The sequence below is a fragment of the Schistosoma mansoni genome, chromosome W (assembly GCF_000237925.1).
Source record: "Schistosoma mansoni strain Puerto Rico chromosome W, complete genome".
NCBI lineage: Eukaryota > Metazoa > Platyhelminthes > Trematoda > Strigeidida > Schistosomatidae > Schistosoma > Schistosoma mansoni.
The window spans coordinates 33,912,216-33,927,763 of record NC_031502.1 but is presented as its reverse complement, the minus strand read 5'-3'; the positions used below and the strand labels follow the sequence as shown (position 1 = coordinate 33,927,763).

Below are 15,548 nucleotides of genomic sequence, written 5' to 3'. Positions count from 1 at the left end.
TGTGTTCAACTTTACACAAATAACATCAGAAGGGGTTTTGTGGAGATTTCAGTATTTTCATAGTTGAAAGCATGAGTCAATTGAAGCTAGACCACCATGGAAAAGCTGGAAACACTGGACGGCCGTTTCGTCCTATTATGGGACTCTTCAGCAGTGCGCAACCACGATCTCGCCTCGCGAGATTCGAATCCAGGATCTACCAGTCTCGCACGAGAGCACTTAACCGATAGACCACTGTCTCACACTTTCAACTATAACAAATAACATCATAAGTTACACTTCTCAAAGTAGTCATACAATCAAATAGGATAGATTACTGAAGATGTTATATATACATATAATATGATGAACCGGTCATTCGCTTTTATTCATTAAACCTGATTATGTATACCAACTTTTTCTAAATCATATATCATCCATCTGTTCAATAATTAACCCTTATTTTATAATTAGAATCATAATGTTTTGGTGAAATTCATCAAATAATACTATTAAATCATAATACAAATTGGCAAGTGTTATAGAGAAAACAAAATGATTATATGTATATCAGATAATATATAACATTATATTTTTATGATGATCTTAAGATAAGATACTACTAATAAAAATGTGTGTTCTTTTGATATCAGAAATATTTATACAGGAAACAAGGTCAATATTGAATGAAATAACATAGACAGTAATATATAAATCATCTTAATAATAAAATAAATAGATAGATATCATTATATATAAATAGTTAAATTAGTCAAATATGAGTCGGGATCTCAACTATCAAAAAATAAAGATTTCTATTATCATTGAAATATATATTAAAATAAATAAATAAATAACTCATAGATTAATGATAGTTTAATTTAATTTACTTAAAGATGTCTACAATATAAATGTTATATCTAAAAGTTAACCTATAAAATATATAAATTATACTATATCCATTTATTCTTTCAATTATTATTAAACTCTTTTCCCCCATACAAAATAAACACATGCTCATATATATACATATACAAAGATATATAAGGTTTAAAAATCCACAATCGTTCATATCATAATCATATAAATATCAAATGGATTCAATAAAGGTGACAGTAAACATTATTTAAAACCTTTTTTTTAAAAAAATTTTCATTCAATGTTCAATTTTATCAACAACAAAAAAAGAGACCTAAATTGATTTTTAAATGGTTTCAAAAACGTTTAACAACCATTTTTTTTTTAAATAAAAAGAGTAGGGAAAAGACATCTATCAAAAAATTTATGATTGTTTTAACATATCTCTATTTATACTAAGAAATTCACTTTCAAATAAATCATATGTATGCTCTATAGCGTTAGTGTAATAAGCTTCAACTAAGTAATTTTTTTGAATGAAACTAAATATTAATATAAACAAAATGAAACGAGATAGTGTACCCTCCTCTTATTATCTATCTCATCAATTCATCACTTTTTTAGTCATTCAGTTCCTTGTCATTTGTTCACTATGTAAATACTGAAGAGAGAGAGAGAGAGTGCGTGAATATAATCATAAATATAGTTTAAATATTTCGATTTCTCTCCACCATCACATCGTTTTAGTATTAATATTCTGGTCAATTTTTGGATGGATCAAGTTTATTTGTTTTCATATGAAAATTAACACAGTTCATCTATTCGATGGGATAGAGAGTAGTAGAAATGACAGTTTAAGTGGTATATATATATATATATGGGGTATATCGAACTACATTAGAAAGTGTTTAGCAAAATATACAAAGTATATCGACTTTAAACTTACACGTTAGTGTGTTTATATATATAGACATATCTTTTGTGACCTTTAAATGTGACCATAATTACCTCAACTGAAAATGACAGTTTTAAAGAATTGAATGTGATGAACACAGTTATAAGTTCTTTATTCTAATGTAATTTCAAAAGTACTAATAATCACAGTTTTTTGTCCAACTAAATGAATAGTGCCCCAATCGACTTCAAGTGTGAACTTCAGCTGCTAAATCCTTTTTGAGGGGCTTATGATTCATTATGTTTTGTCTTGATTCAGCAGTTGTTGAGTAAACTATATTGCATATTTTTGCGTGCCAGAACTTGTTTTCTGTTTCAATTAGATAAAGAATTTATACATGGATTAATAAATGTATTGTTTATATTCTAGACTAAGTACACTTTAATCATGTCATCTAAATGAGTAGTTAACGTTATAGCCATACCATGAAACTGTTGATAAATTTTTTTAAACACTGATTTCACTTGATTCAGAACTGTCATGAATAAATTTGATTTCAATTATATTAGAATAACCATACATTATCTTGGGGGTTATCTTTAATATATTATTCAGTTTATCTCTAGTTACTTATCGACAAATGATTTGTAATGAGTAGGAAAATCAGTTGTCATGATTATTGTTTCAGATATACACGAAACTGTCTAACCTTAGGTTAAACATAATATTCGAATTTTTTTATCTGGAATTATTTACTAATGAAAGTTAGAGTTGTGAAAATATCTGCTAATAGAGACATCCCAAGTACTTTGTTATATTGAAGTCATTCTATGTGTTAATCAAACTAAAAAGATGATCAAACTCTTTCATATTGCCCATGTTAAAACTAGAGGTTTTTCTGTAATAATCACTTCCAGATTAAAAAGTTTTGATTTTTTACAAAGTTTAAGTGGATTGTGATTATTATCTCTTTATATGACAATCGCTAGGACTTATTATTATTCTAGCTGAATATACTCAACATAAGACCATTAGACAAACTTAAGCACTGTTCCATGGAGACACTACATTCACATTATGTCCCTCTTATTACTCAACAGAATAGTGACATTGGAACTCGATTGAAACCTATGGTTCTCTTAAGATTCCGATTCACATTCATACTATTGAAGAAAAATGAAACGGTTCTCTAGTCTTGAGTCAAATACATATATAATAACAGAGTCATGATGGAAAACGAATTCAAACGAAATATGTCTTCGCTCTGTTAGATTGTTTTATAACCATATATAGTGACCTTTCCGAATCAGAACTAATTAATTAACACGAAACCAACCTGATCATAGTTCTTAAGTGTCGTTCATTCGGTAACTGTTAGTAGAATGTAGTACACAGTTACTATTATCATTATTTTTTAACCATCAGCTAAGATTCTAATCTTCTTTTACAAAAATTCATTAAAATATAATTGTTATTTATTTCGTAATAAGAAATAGAAACTGCTTGTTTGATTTTGTTTACCGCTCATTCCCCAGGTGAGGATTTACGTAGTTGGGTTTGAACAAACTCTAGGTTGAAGGGCTAGTGTTATTACCCAGTTGTTCGAACTAGAATCGTCGAGGAGGGATTAGAACCTCGTAGAGAGAATATTGAAACAAATCAACCACTAATACATCGCTTTACATAATCAGATAATATAAAGTAATATGATATTCATTCAATGTGGATTGATTTGTCATAACTTTAATAAGTCAATTTTCCGTACTTGACGACTATCTCTCACCATTAGTATGTCACATTTCTTTCCGCAACTAAAAGACTTCCTTCTATTAGTAACAAGTCTAAAGTAATTGCATGTAAGTAGTGTCGTTATAAGATTTGAAAGTCTTTAGTCTTGTGCTAATGTAGAAAACATATATCTCAACTCAACAGCATAATTCAAATTGCCTACTGATCATTGTAAATTACTGTCTTCATTCTATCAGAAAAAAATCTTTGAATGTCATTTTAGAAAACAGATAGAATAAATGACAATGTCAGTCTTCATATAAGAAAACTGGTTATTAAATGTATATCTATATGAATATGTATTAAATTCATTCTGATATTGAAATTTTCGATAAACCTAACCTTAACAGCATGAATTATATTCAATATATTAATTCACTATTCAATCATAAACAGACCTTATGTATATTAAATGAAATGAATTTTTTTCTCATAGAATTGTTTGCCCCTGTGAAAAGAAAATACATTAACAGGCTGTTTGTTTTTTCTTTTGTTTAAATATTACTGTGAACATTTACAAATTAGTAGTATTTACCACAGAATTATTATTATTATTACTATATTGTTTATCAGGCATCTCTTGCTGAATATATTGAGCAGTATACAGTATAAGCGGAAATGTACTTCATATAATTATTCTTTAAAAATTATGAAGGGGTAGCAATTCCGATATTTGTGTATGATAGTGTCAGCATATATATATATAGTCAGTGAGGAACTTCAGCTGACTTTCGAAATAAAATTTCTCATAGATATTGAATGACAAACACAGGAAGAGTTGAAAAGACATCAGTAGGATATGGTATAAAGTATGTAAAATTAAAGGTAGGGAACGAGGTCAAATGAAACCGTTTATTTTATTTCTTCCTTTCAGACGAAAATACTTTTTTGTTTAAATAAATTTCTAACTTACTTACGCTACCTATTTATGCTTATTTTAGGAGAAAAGAAATGATTGAAATATAATGATAATTTTATAAAAACAATCTGTGATTGTGCCGGAAACTTCTCTTTTATTTTTTACTTATGTTGAATAAGATTATAAGTTTGTCTTACAGTGTAGATGTTACTCTATTTCATTTACCTTTGCTAACAGTTAATTATCTAAAAATATTATAGAAATGAATATAGATCTGACTTCTTACTCACCACTTAACTAAATATTCTTATTATATCTCCTTTTTTTCCCATTAATCACATATTACTTCATACCATTCTTATAAATCATTAGTGATCTTCACGAGAATTCAAGGTACGTTCAGTAGAAAATTTAACCAAGGGTCCTATTAGTTAATTCATACCTGAAAGCATTTTAAACTACAAATAACAATTAGAACAGATAGTGAATTTGTACGTATATGGGGCAAGGCAAAGCATTGTGTATATGAAGTGTCTAGATAATAAGCTTTACTGTGATATCGCGTCACATAATGGTCATGTTACTAAATGGAAATAAATATTGGTGTATCATTGTTCATTATTTTAAACTCTATAATGATAAGCTCAACTAATTGAGTAAAACTTAATGGTGCTATAATTCAAGTCTATATCATTAGATCAAAAGACGTTTATTTAGTATTGATACAGGTATCGGTTTCACATAAAATAACCGTAAATTAGCTAATTCGTTTTTGATAGTTGGTCAAAGCAAATTTAGTTGTTGGTTTATTTAATATAAATAAACGTGTATTTGTCTCCTTATTACTTTGATTTCAAGCTTGAAGTCCCTTTAACATATAAATAGATATTTCATCACTGTTTTTCTATTTTCCATTTTAATTCTTACAGACAAATTATCAGACAACATTGTCTGATCAGCAGAAAGCTTTCTTGAATGAGATGTTACTGTCAGCCGCTGCAGCAGTATCTGCATCAACAGTCAGTGTATCAAAAAGTGACAATCGATTGAATGGAAGCTTCATTAATCAAACATCATCACCTGCAGCAACTTCATCTCCGTCATTTTTTGCATCACCTACATTACTAGGACAATTACCGTCAAATGATTCAAATCCTACAAAATCACCATTTACATTGTTGAATAATATTACGGGACTACCAAATATACCGTTTCAACTACCAGTGAATACGCCACAAATCAATTGTTCATCTGGAACGACAACATCAATACCAACATCAGGTATTCATGAATTATCACCATCATCCAGTTCTGGTCTGGGTTTAAGTAGTGTAAATAGTCCATTTGAAACATCAACAATTACAGTCACTACATTGGCTAACACTGTCTTCATGTCATCACCATCATCCTCTTCCTCGCCTACTAATTCTCTGGGATATCGTAGTATTACATCACCGGGTGGTTGTAGTAGTGGAGGACAATCAAATATTAATATAAGAAATAATCTATTGTCGAATATGCGAACGACACATAAAAGCCAAGAATTCAATCATTTACATACAAATAATATTCTGATGAATGGACAATCTTTAAATTTGATGGATTCCTGTAATAGCGGTAGCCAAGAAGTTACAAATTTACCATTGAACATGCAAAATATAACCCAAGATAAAGAAAAATTCTTGAATTTAAGTAATGAGAACAATGAGAATATTTTTAATTTAACACAATTGAATAAAACACCAAATTCCTCTACTATATTATCAACTGGAATCAATAACAATAGTATTAACTCATTACCCATGTTAAATTGTCCATCAGATATGATGATGTCAGCTTTGGGTAGTTTTGTTCATTTAATGCCATCTGTTAATAATTTATTAACTGAAACTACTACTAACAATTTTACAAATAGTAGTATGAATAATGGTACAACAATGAATCGAATTGATGAGATAAATCAATCAAATCATTTTACTAATCAATTATCCAAATCTATGTTACAATCAATATCTCCTCAACATCATCATCAACATCAACAACAATTACTAATGGCAAATGCATGGTTAACTAATTTAACAAATGGGAAATTTTCAAATTATCCTAATAATTTAATAGATCCATGTGTTATGTTTAATTTATTAAATTTAAATTCTAATACAATAGGAAATAAATTAAATAATGAAATTTCAAATATTTTACCATCAACAGATTTAAATTGTTCAGAAAATTTAAAATTTAAAACAAATACTACTGATTTAAATTCAGTAAATATCAATTCTATAAATTCTGATAATATCAATACTACTAATATTACTACTATTAGTAATAATATAACTTATCCAATAAATTGGTCAAATTTTAATAATTCAATACCTATCAATGTAAATAATTTAAAAATAAATAATAATAATAATGAAATAAGTCACCCAGCAACAAGTACATTTAATAATTTCACTTCATCATTTCAATTAAATAATAATAATGAAACAATGATAGGTATGAATTTAACAAATAATCAACAAATAAAATTAAATAAATCTATACAAGATGGTAATACAAATGTTTTCACTTCATCATCATCACCATCATCGTCGTCGTCATCATCGTCATCATCATCAATGAATAATGAAGCTGAAAGTTATCCATTAATGTCGAGAATTTCACTTAGTAATAATAATAATAATAATAATGGTTATGGTAATATTAATAACAGTAATAATATGTCTTGTTTATTTCCTAATTTAACTTATCCATCATTGGGACAAGATAAATTTTCTTACATGAATACATTACCTTTTATGATGAATGGTATTAATAAGGTATTAGATATGAAAAATCAAGAAATAACTGATCTTTCATTAGATTTATCAACAACATCTACAACTATCAATAATAATAATATTGATAACAATGGAGTTACAATGGTTACTAACTCTAATAATAATAATATAAATGGTAATGACTATAAATACAATAATAACACAAATGATTGTAATTTTGACATCATTAAAAATATAAAAACTAATGATACTAAAAATTGTATTTTAGATATGAGATCAAATAATCAATTAATGAATGATAAATATTCATCTATTGAACAACAAATGATTAATTCATCATTATATTCTTCAACAAATTATACAGTATCAACAAAACGTAAACGATCACGTCCTGTTTATATTTCACCAGAAAAAGAATTAGTAAGTTTTTGTTCTGTACATATGTATATTCTGAATTTTCAATGATGTTTCTACTTGTTTAAAAAAACAAAGACATTTAGTAAGTTGCAGGTACATCCAGCTGACGAGTCCCAATTGGGACGAAACGCGCATCACACTGGATTTCACTGCTAGCAACTATCCATCTTGTGAATTAAGGCTATATCGAGGCAATACGCACAGTTTGCACATATGCCAATAAGAGACTGACCAGTTGCAGTTCTAAACATCAATGGGAAGATTCAAATAAACAATACTAAGTGAATTTAGTAAGTTAGTTATCAAGTGCAAATTTGCGTATTGGGTTTTTGAAAGATATATTACGATACAACAGCTGATGTCATAATAAATACACCTTCAAAACAAATTACACTAAATAAAGTCTAAACTCGTAACTGAGCAGATGAAAGCCAAATACTTTAGCCACTAGGCCATTAGTATATTTTTAAGAGTTTAATAAAAGGGTGGCTTCCAAACTATAGTTTTTATTATACAATGATTATCTTTAATTTATTGAAAAGTATTTTCCTGATCAACTGAATTTAACCATTATTTAGATAACATTAACTTCATTAGGGTTTTCTGTAGTTTATAACACAGGTTGATATTAGCTAGATAGTCATTAAAAAAATAGGAAACACTTGACACCTGGCTCATCCTGGCATGGGACTCAATTATTCACGTCAACGAATCCGCTAGGGGTCGAACCCATGACATTCGAGTCTTGGGTAGAGTTCTTAACGTTTCTAAATTCATACGATTTGTGTGATTTCACAACCGTCTTGCAATATTAAGTTTTAAACATTTGAATTTATTGAATTTGTATGCTACTATCGAAAGTTTTATTATTTGGCTTCTCCAGTTGTTACTACTCTTTTGTAGAAGAGTACCAAGTATGAGATTTGATTATTGTAATGTAACCTATGTCACGTCGTATTGAATTGTTTCATGTAAAACTACTAAATCATGGTTATTCATATCACCACTTAAATAAAAATAGATTTTTATAACTTTAATCTAGAAGAAATAGAAATGGTTAGAAGACACTTCAATTAACAAGTGATTCAAGTCTAAAATTGGAATATCATAAACATTAAAATAATAATAATGATGATGATTAGGGATGATACCATTCCCATATCCATAATTATGTTTATTTATTTAATGGTAATGTCTGTTCAATGACCAATAAATATTACTGATGAATTTAAAATCAATTGATATGATAAAATGAATAATCATTATTGTATACAGTTGGATTCACATTAGATAAGATAAATTTACATTACAATGGTTAGTTAAAACTTACCGTTATAAGACAAGAAAACGATTGGTGACACTATTTGGTGGGGGGGGAACACCATATTTATTTATTTATGTGCATTTATATGTGTGTGTTTATATAAATTATAAATCATTATTTATTTGGATTTCTTTATCATCAATTTTCTCAGGCTTCAGTATAAATGTAATTAATAATCTTAACTTAAATGTTTCCCGTAGAAAGTTCTACACCGTTTGAATATATATGAATGCAAAAAACTAAAGAAAAAGGTAGTGTTACTGTGATTTCTTATTTTAATAATAAAAGCATGAAGAATTCGAACAAAATTTACTTAATTTTTTTTAGGATCTGTTATGATCAAAATGATATAGGTGTTTTATAGTCAAACGATACTTCAAAGATTTGGATTAAAGTCACCATAAATGAAATATACATAGGATGTCTGTGTTTACGAAGTTAGATTAATTAACTCATCTACAACACGTCCTACTAGTAAAAACGAGTAGAAAGTTAGATGAATTATTGGTAAGGAGTAATTGAATTTAATCGTCAACTCGTTTATGAGCTACTGGACATTCCACTGTCATTTCCTTTGACAGACTTACACATTGTGAGAGCACTTTATTTATTCAATCTCGACCTTGCTGAACTAGTTTATATCATAGATCAGAAGGGGTTTTGTTGAGAATTCAGTATTTTCATAGTTGAAATCATGAGTCAATTGAAGCTAGACCACCATGGAAAACCTGGAAGTACTGGATGGTTGTTTCGTCCTATTGTGGGACTCCTCAGCAGTGCGCATCCACAATCCCGCACTCTAGAGATTCGAACCCAGGACCTACTAATCTCGCGCCAGAGTACTTAACCGATAGACCACTGAGCCTGCATTCAAGTCTAAGTTTATATCGTCTAAGTGGACAAAAGTCATTCACACCTTCTTATGAATACTCTTTAGTGTAAAATGAAATGGGAAATGATAAAAAAGAAGCTATAATCAGTTAATGAATAATTTTGCAAAGAATCACACTATAACCTATCTAATTAAACAAACTCCATCAATGTAACTGTCACGTAAATTGCTAAACATATATTATATTGTATTATTTCAATTATCAACTGACATTAATGAAGTTTTAATAAATGTTCATATTCTATGTAATACAGTGGATCACAGTTAAGTTGATATTTAAGATTGTAAACCAACAGTTTATTCAAATCTTGTAATCAGTAATCAGAATGCTTTTGCCAGTTAGTTCAAACACATCTAGTTACCGAAATCGATAAAAGATGCTATTAACAGCTAAAGTAAAAATGTCACCATATTTAGGTAATAGTTTATTTCAAATTTATTTGGTTTAAATTGTTTCAACTAGGCATATTTGTTCCTTTTATTAACTAAACAAAGGGCATTAGCATTGAGATCTGTATTGCCATTTAGTCAAGTACACAGTGAGATAAACTATTCAGTGCATGATTTTGGTGTAGCCTCAGGAAGGTCCTAATCACCGCCCTTTCGTGGTCAACGTGTTGTCTACGAAATTCAAACGACGGAAAGTGAATGTTAGGCGCTTTGACCACGTTCGTGGATATCAAGGATCAACTTAATCGAGTTGGAAAACACTGGTTACATACCAATGGTGCACACTGACTCCAGCATCCTGATGGAATAAATTGGGAATAAACCTATTGTTGGTTACCAACTATCATGAGACTGCATAACCTAACGCTGCCCCATTATCTCATGGATTAGATCTGTAGGTCAATGGTCTGGGGAATGACTCCTTAGGAAAACCACCTGCTTCGGTTTGGGCGCCCTGTCAGTATTCCAGCTCTCCCACAAATCGAAAGATAAAGTGTGTTGCATATATATTTGGTGCCTCCTTGTACCTATGATTATGTGCCTAAATAATTTATAATATTATGTAGCTTGATATACGTCTATTCGATTTATTGATGGTGCCCAATGTGTTATCTTCTGTATAGATACTGAATGCTAAGCATTTACTTTCATTATTTAACAGAAAAAGAAGTCATGCTGTAGGTAGATGTAAAACTGATTAGTTTACAGATATACTTGTACATAATTAGATAAAGTTATTGTATGATGTCTGTTTGGAGAAAAAACTAAGATGACGTAAATCATTGTATGTTTATTACATTTTCTTCATTGTATTTACTTTATATTGATGTAATCGTTTATTTTTATTATTTAAACAATCTTGAAATATAATCATCAAGTTATATAAATACATAGATCTTTTATATGGCGTCATTTCGATTTTCAGTACTTCATGAAGTTTTTTTCTTCTGTACTTTTCATAGAAACGTAGTTCTATTGAATTTAATCAATCATTTGATGGTGAAGATATGAAAATGAAAAGATATCATACAGAAAAGACCAATTTAAGTATAAATAACCATAATAATTCTGATTCGTGTATTGATGATAAGAAATCCTGTTGGAAAATAAAACAGAATGTACAAAATATATCTGAACATGTTATTGAAGAACATGATAGTGATGAAGAGCACAGATTGACTATTAATCAGTCATCATCATGTTCGTCATCATCATCTTCTTCATCAATGTCATTGACGAGAAATACATTCATGCAGTCGAAATCAAATAATACGGTAACACGTAATCAATTATCGTATCATGTTGCTCAGTATTTAATTAAAGATATGAAACCTCCTGAGACAATCGGTGGAGAAGGTTTTCGGGTATGTTGAATTTTAACATGTTTGAATTATATCACTATTAAATGATAAAATGCGATTTGAATTTACTTTGAGTGAGATAAACATATATTTTAATAAGATACATTCATATCACAAGAGAATGATAATCAACACCTTTAACACAAAATGACATGATTTAGCCTAGTGGTATCAAATATATGATGTTTTTAGAGAGGCTTAATCATCCTTCCTGAAGAAAGTGAATTTTCGCTGATACAGTATCGACTTCCCAATGGTTTCCTAGCAATTTTCTTCATGAAACCTATCTTTGAACGGAGAACATGAAATAGCTGTAGAAATCATTAGATAATATTGTCTTTTCGGGTAAAAAGTTATAAAATTATGATATTATAAATGTAAAAGGGTTGTGAACTAGGCTTAAATAGTGTAAACAAGAGAAGTTTAACAGTTTAATGGATCTGATTTATGTTTCTATGTTAAAATTGTTTTAATAGTTTTCATGTGTTTGAACAAAGAATTCCATCACTCATTAGTAACAATTTTCTTATCTCGGAGAGGGATTGTGAATACACACTAGTAACGAGTCCCACAATAGGACGAAACGATTGTCCAGTGTTTCCAGGTGTTCCATGGTGATCTAGCTTCAATTGACTTATGAACTCAATTATCAGATTACTATAATATCTACAAAAACCCCTTTCTGATAATTATCTCTTTTTCATAAATCGTAATTTAAAATAACCACAGGTTACTAATTTAATACTACACATAGATAGTATTTTGACCTATATTATGAATGGAATAGTAAACGTCGAAAATTTTCATTCATTTACACTTTCACTACATACTATTTTAAATTTATTTTTATCTTTTGTCATCAAAAATAATACATTCAACTATGTACACTTTGATGACCTAAATTGATTTCCGTTCCTTTTTTTGTTTTTTTGTTTTAGTCTGTTGTCAACACAATGCAAATGTATTGTGTATATACTTTGCTACTTGATATGCATGATAATTTTGTTAATTTCAACAAATTGTATTAGTTACTAGTTGCCTACATTAGATGAACTATCATACATATGACTAATTACTTATTCACAATAATGTTGATGACTTTAATAATTCTAGCTTTCTCATTCTATCTCTCTCTTTCTCTCTTTCAAATTTGCTTATCCCTTTTTTTTTCTATTTCTTGTTTCTTATTTTTGTATAAAGTAAAAATGAAATTGTATTTTAGTTTTAATTCAACCCGCATTTAAATTATGACAAGAGTAGTTAAAGAACTGGCAGTAGTAAGGTTGATAATGGTGATACCAATGATAAGTAGTGAATATTTTCTCAATATTCTAGTCAAAAATTAGATGGGTAATGTTAGTCTCTACCCGGAGAAGTCGTAGCAGTGATTTTTCTCAAATGAGAACTCCAATTATTCTCTTTTTCATCTTGCCGTTTACCATATCTAATTTAACTAAACTGAATATAGTTTCGGCCATGGTTGTCATGATGATTTCTTTTTTTTTTAATGTTGTGCTACAAACTTACTGTTTAAGGTTAGTATACTTTCACGCTTTTTTTATTGTCTGTCCATCGTTCTATCTTTCTTCTTATTTCTTCTGTTCACTAGTTTGTTTTTTTTGGTAGATTCTTATATTTAACGACTCATCAACATTTTCTCGATTAATTTATCTCATTTATGATACGGGTTTTCGATACTTATTGTTAATTTTCTTCATTTATTTGTGTTCTTGTACCATGAATAAACTGATGGAAACACTATTGTTATCACTAAAGATACAAAATAAGAGTTGTTTTGAGAGAAAAGAAAAGAAGATAGGGAGTGAGCATATATGCATATGTATAAATGTATACATAACTACAAGGCTATCTAGTGTACCGGTATGTATTAGTAGATTCTGTGACTGTAAGATACATACATCTGTCGAAACTTAGAAACAATCCATCTGTCTTTATATTTTTACTTCTGAAAATTGTTTGACCTCTGGATATATATGTTGCCGGATTTAATTTTTTTTTGTGTTAAGTTGTTTATTTTTTGAAAATGCTTTTTTTTCGTTTTCACTACTAGTAGATATGAATACCTTTTTATATATAAATATATGTGTGTATACACTGATAGTAACAGCACTAATATAATTGTCTTTTACACGTGACCTATCACTAAAAAAGAATGCATTTATCGAATAGTATACTTTCAATAGTTTTAATATGATGTATGAAAATAATGAACTTTATTATTTCATTGTTCAAGGAAGTAACTAAGTAAAACAAAGTTAAACCATTTAAAAAATTCATTTTATTGAATTCGTTCAATTATTTTGATGGGCGACAGTAAAGTTCTTTGAGAAATTGAATGTGAAAATATTGTGTAGTTTTGAGAATTAGATGTTCGTCACATCTACACTATACTACAAAGACAAGTACTTCGTGGAAACTTTTCATGGTAGATTGTCTGAGATCAGTTAATAAATCACGAAAAGCCAAACATAATGGTAGTAATAATAGAATTTTAGACCTCAACTCAATGGTCAAAAAGGGTGTATTATCCTAAACGCGTATCGTGAACCTCTTAGATCGACTCTATTTCACGTTATGGATGGGACAGAATAGCCTTCCGGTGTGTTTTGGTTTACAGCAACTTCTTGGTTGTTGCCTTTTCATGGCATCAAAAGCATTATTGAAATTTTAACAATCTTAATATATTTTGTTTTCCAACTGATGTTTTTATATCTAAAATAGTTTAAGATCCCTTATTTCAGTCAAACACTCTTATCATGTAATGAGTGATTATTTTAATTTTCCAATAGTGAATAAATCTGGATCTATTATAACTGAAACATACTTGTATGGCTTAACATAAGAAAGAAGACAAACACTGGTTACAGATGAATATTTATCTCATATTCAAGTACTAGATCTTTGTAAATAATATCTCAGTATTCAAATTTATCTCGGATTGATTATTAGTTTAACCTGAGTAACTATAACCTAAACAAATATACTTAATACATAGTTGTTATAATGCTTGGTGGTTTAGCTTCAAATGACTCACGCTTTCAACTATGAAAAATACTGAAATTTCCACAAAACCCCTTCTAATAATTATAATCATGTTTATAAATTATTATGTTTTCATTAAGACTAATAAGTAGTATAAAATGAAATAATTTTCAAAACTTCAATCAATAATCAATCCAATATTAATATTCATAAATCAATATTCTTGTTGAATATTTATTTATCAGAATGGGTTTTGTGGAGATTTTAGTATTTTTCATAGTTGAAAGCGTGAGTCATTTGAAGCTAAACCACCAAGCATTATAACAACTATGTATTAAGTATATTTGTTTAGGTTATAGTTACTCAGGTTAAACTAATAATCAATCCGAGATAAATTTGAATACTGAGATATTATTTACAAAGATCTAGTACTTGAATATGAGATAAATATTCATCTGTAACCAGTGTTTGTCTTCTTTCTTATGTTAAGCCATACAAGTATGTTTCAGTTATAATAGATCCAGATTTATTCACTATTGGAAAATTAAAATAATCACTCATTACATGATAAGAGTGTTTGACTGAAATAAGGGATCTTAAACTATTTTAGATATAAAAACATCAGTTGGAAAACAAAATATATTAAGATTGTTAAAATTTCAATAATGCTTTTGATGCCATGAAAAGGCAACAACCAAGAAGTTGCTGTAAACCAAAACACACCGGAAGGCTATTCTGTCCCATCCATAACGTGAAATAGAGTCGATCTAAGAGGTTCACGATACGCGTTTAGGATAATACACCCTTTTTGACCATTGAGTTGAGGTCTAAAATTCTATTATTACTACCATTATGTTTGGCTTTTCGTGATTTATTAACTGATCTCAGACAATCTACCATGAAAAGTTTCCACGAAGTACTTGTCTTTGTAGTATAGTG

At 28.8% G+C, this 15,548-nt stretch overlaps 1 protein-coding gene across 1 annotated transcript in view; it reads left to right on the top strand.

Annotated features, from left to right (window-relative positions):
• The window catches only part of Smp_157860 (hypothetical protein), a gene marked incomplete at both ends in the record, with an annotated part of 31,944 nt that overhangs the window by 5,479 nt on the left and 10,917 nt on the right, over window positions 1-15,548 (top strand). The window contains 3 exons of the mRNA XM_018789456.1: window positions 5,309-6,503; window positions 7,431-7,582; window positions 11,208-11,384. Coding sequence (XP_018654897.1) covers window positions 5,309-6,503; window positions 7,431-7,582; window positions 11,208-11,384 — 1,524 coding nt within the window. The remainder of the gene's footprint in view (window positions 1-5,308; window positions 6,504-7,430; window positions 7,583-11,207; window positions 11,385-15,548) is intronic.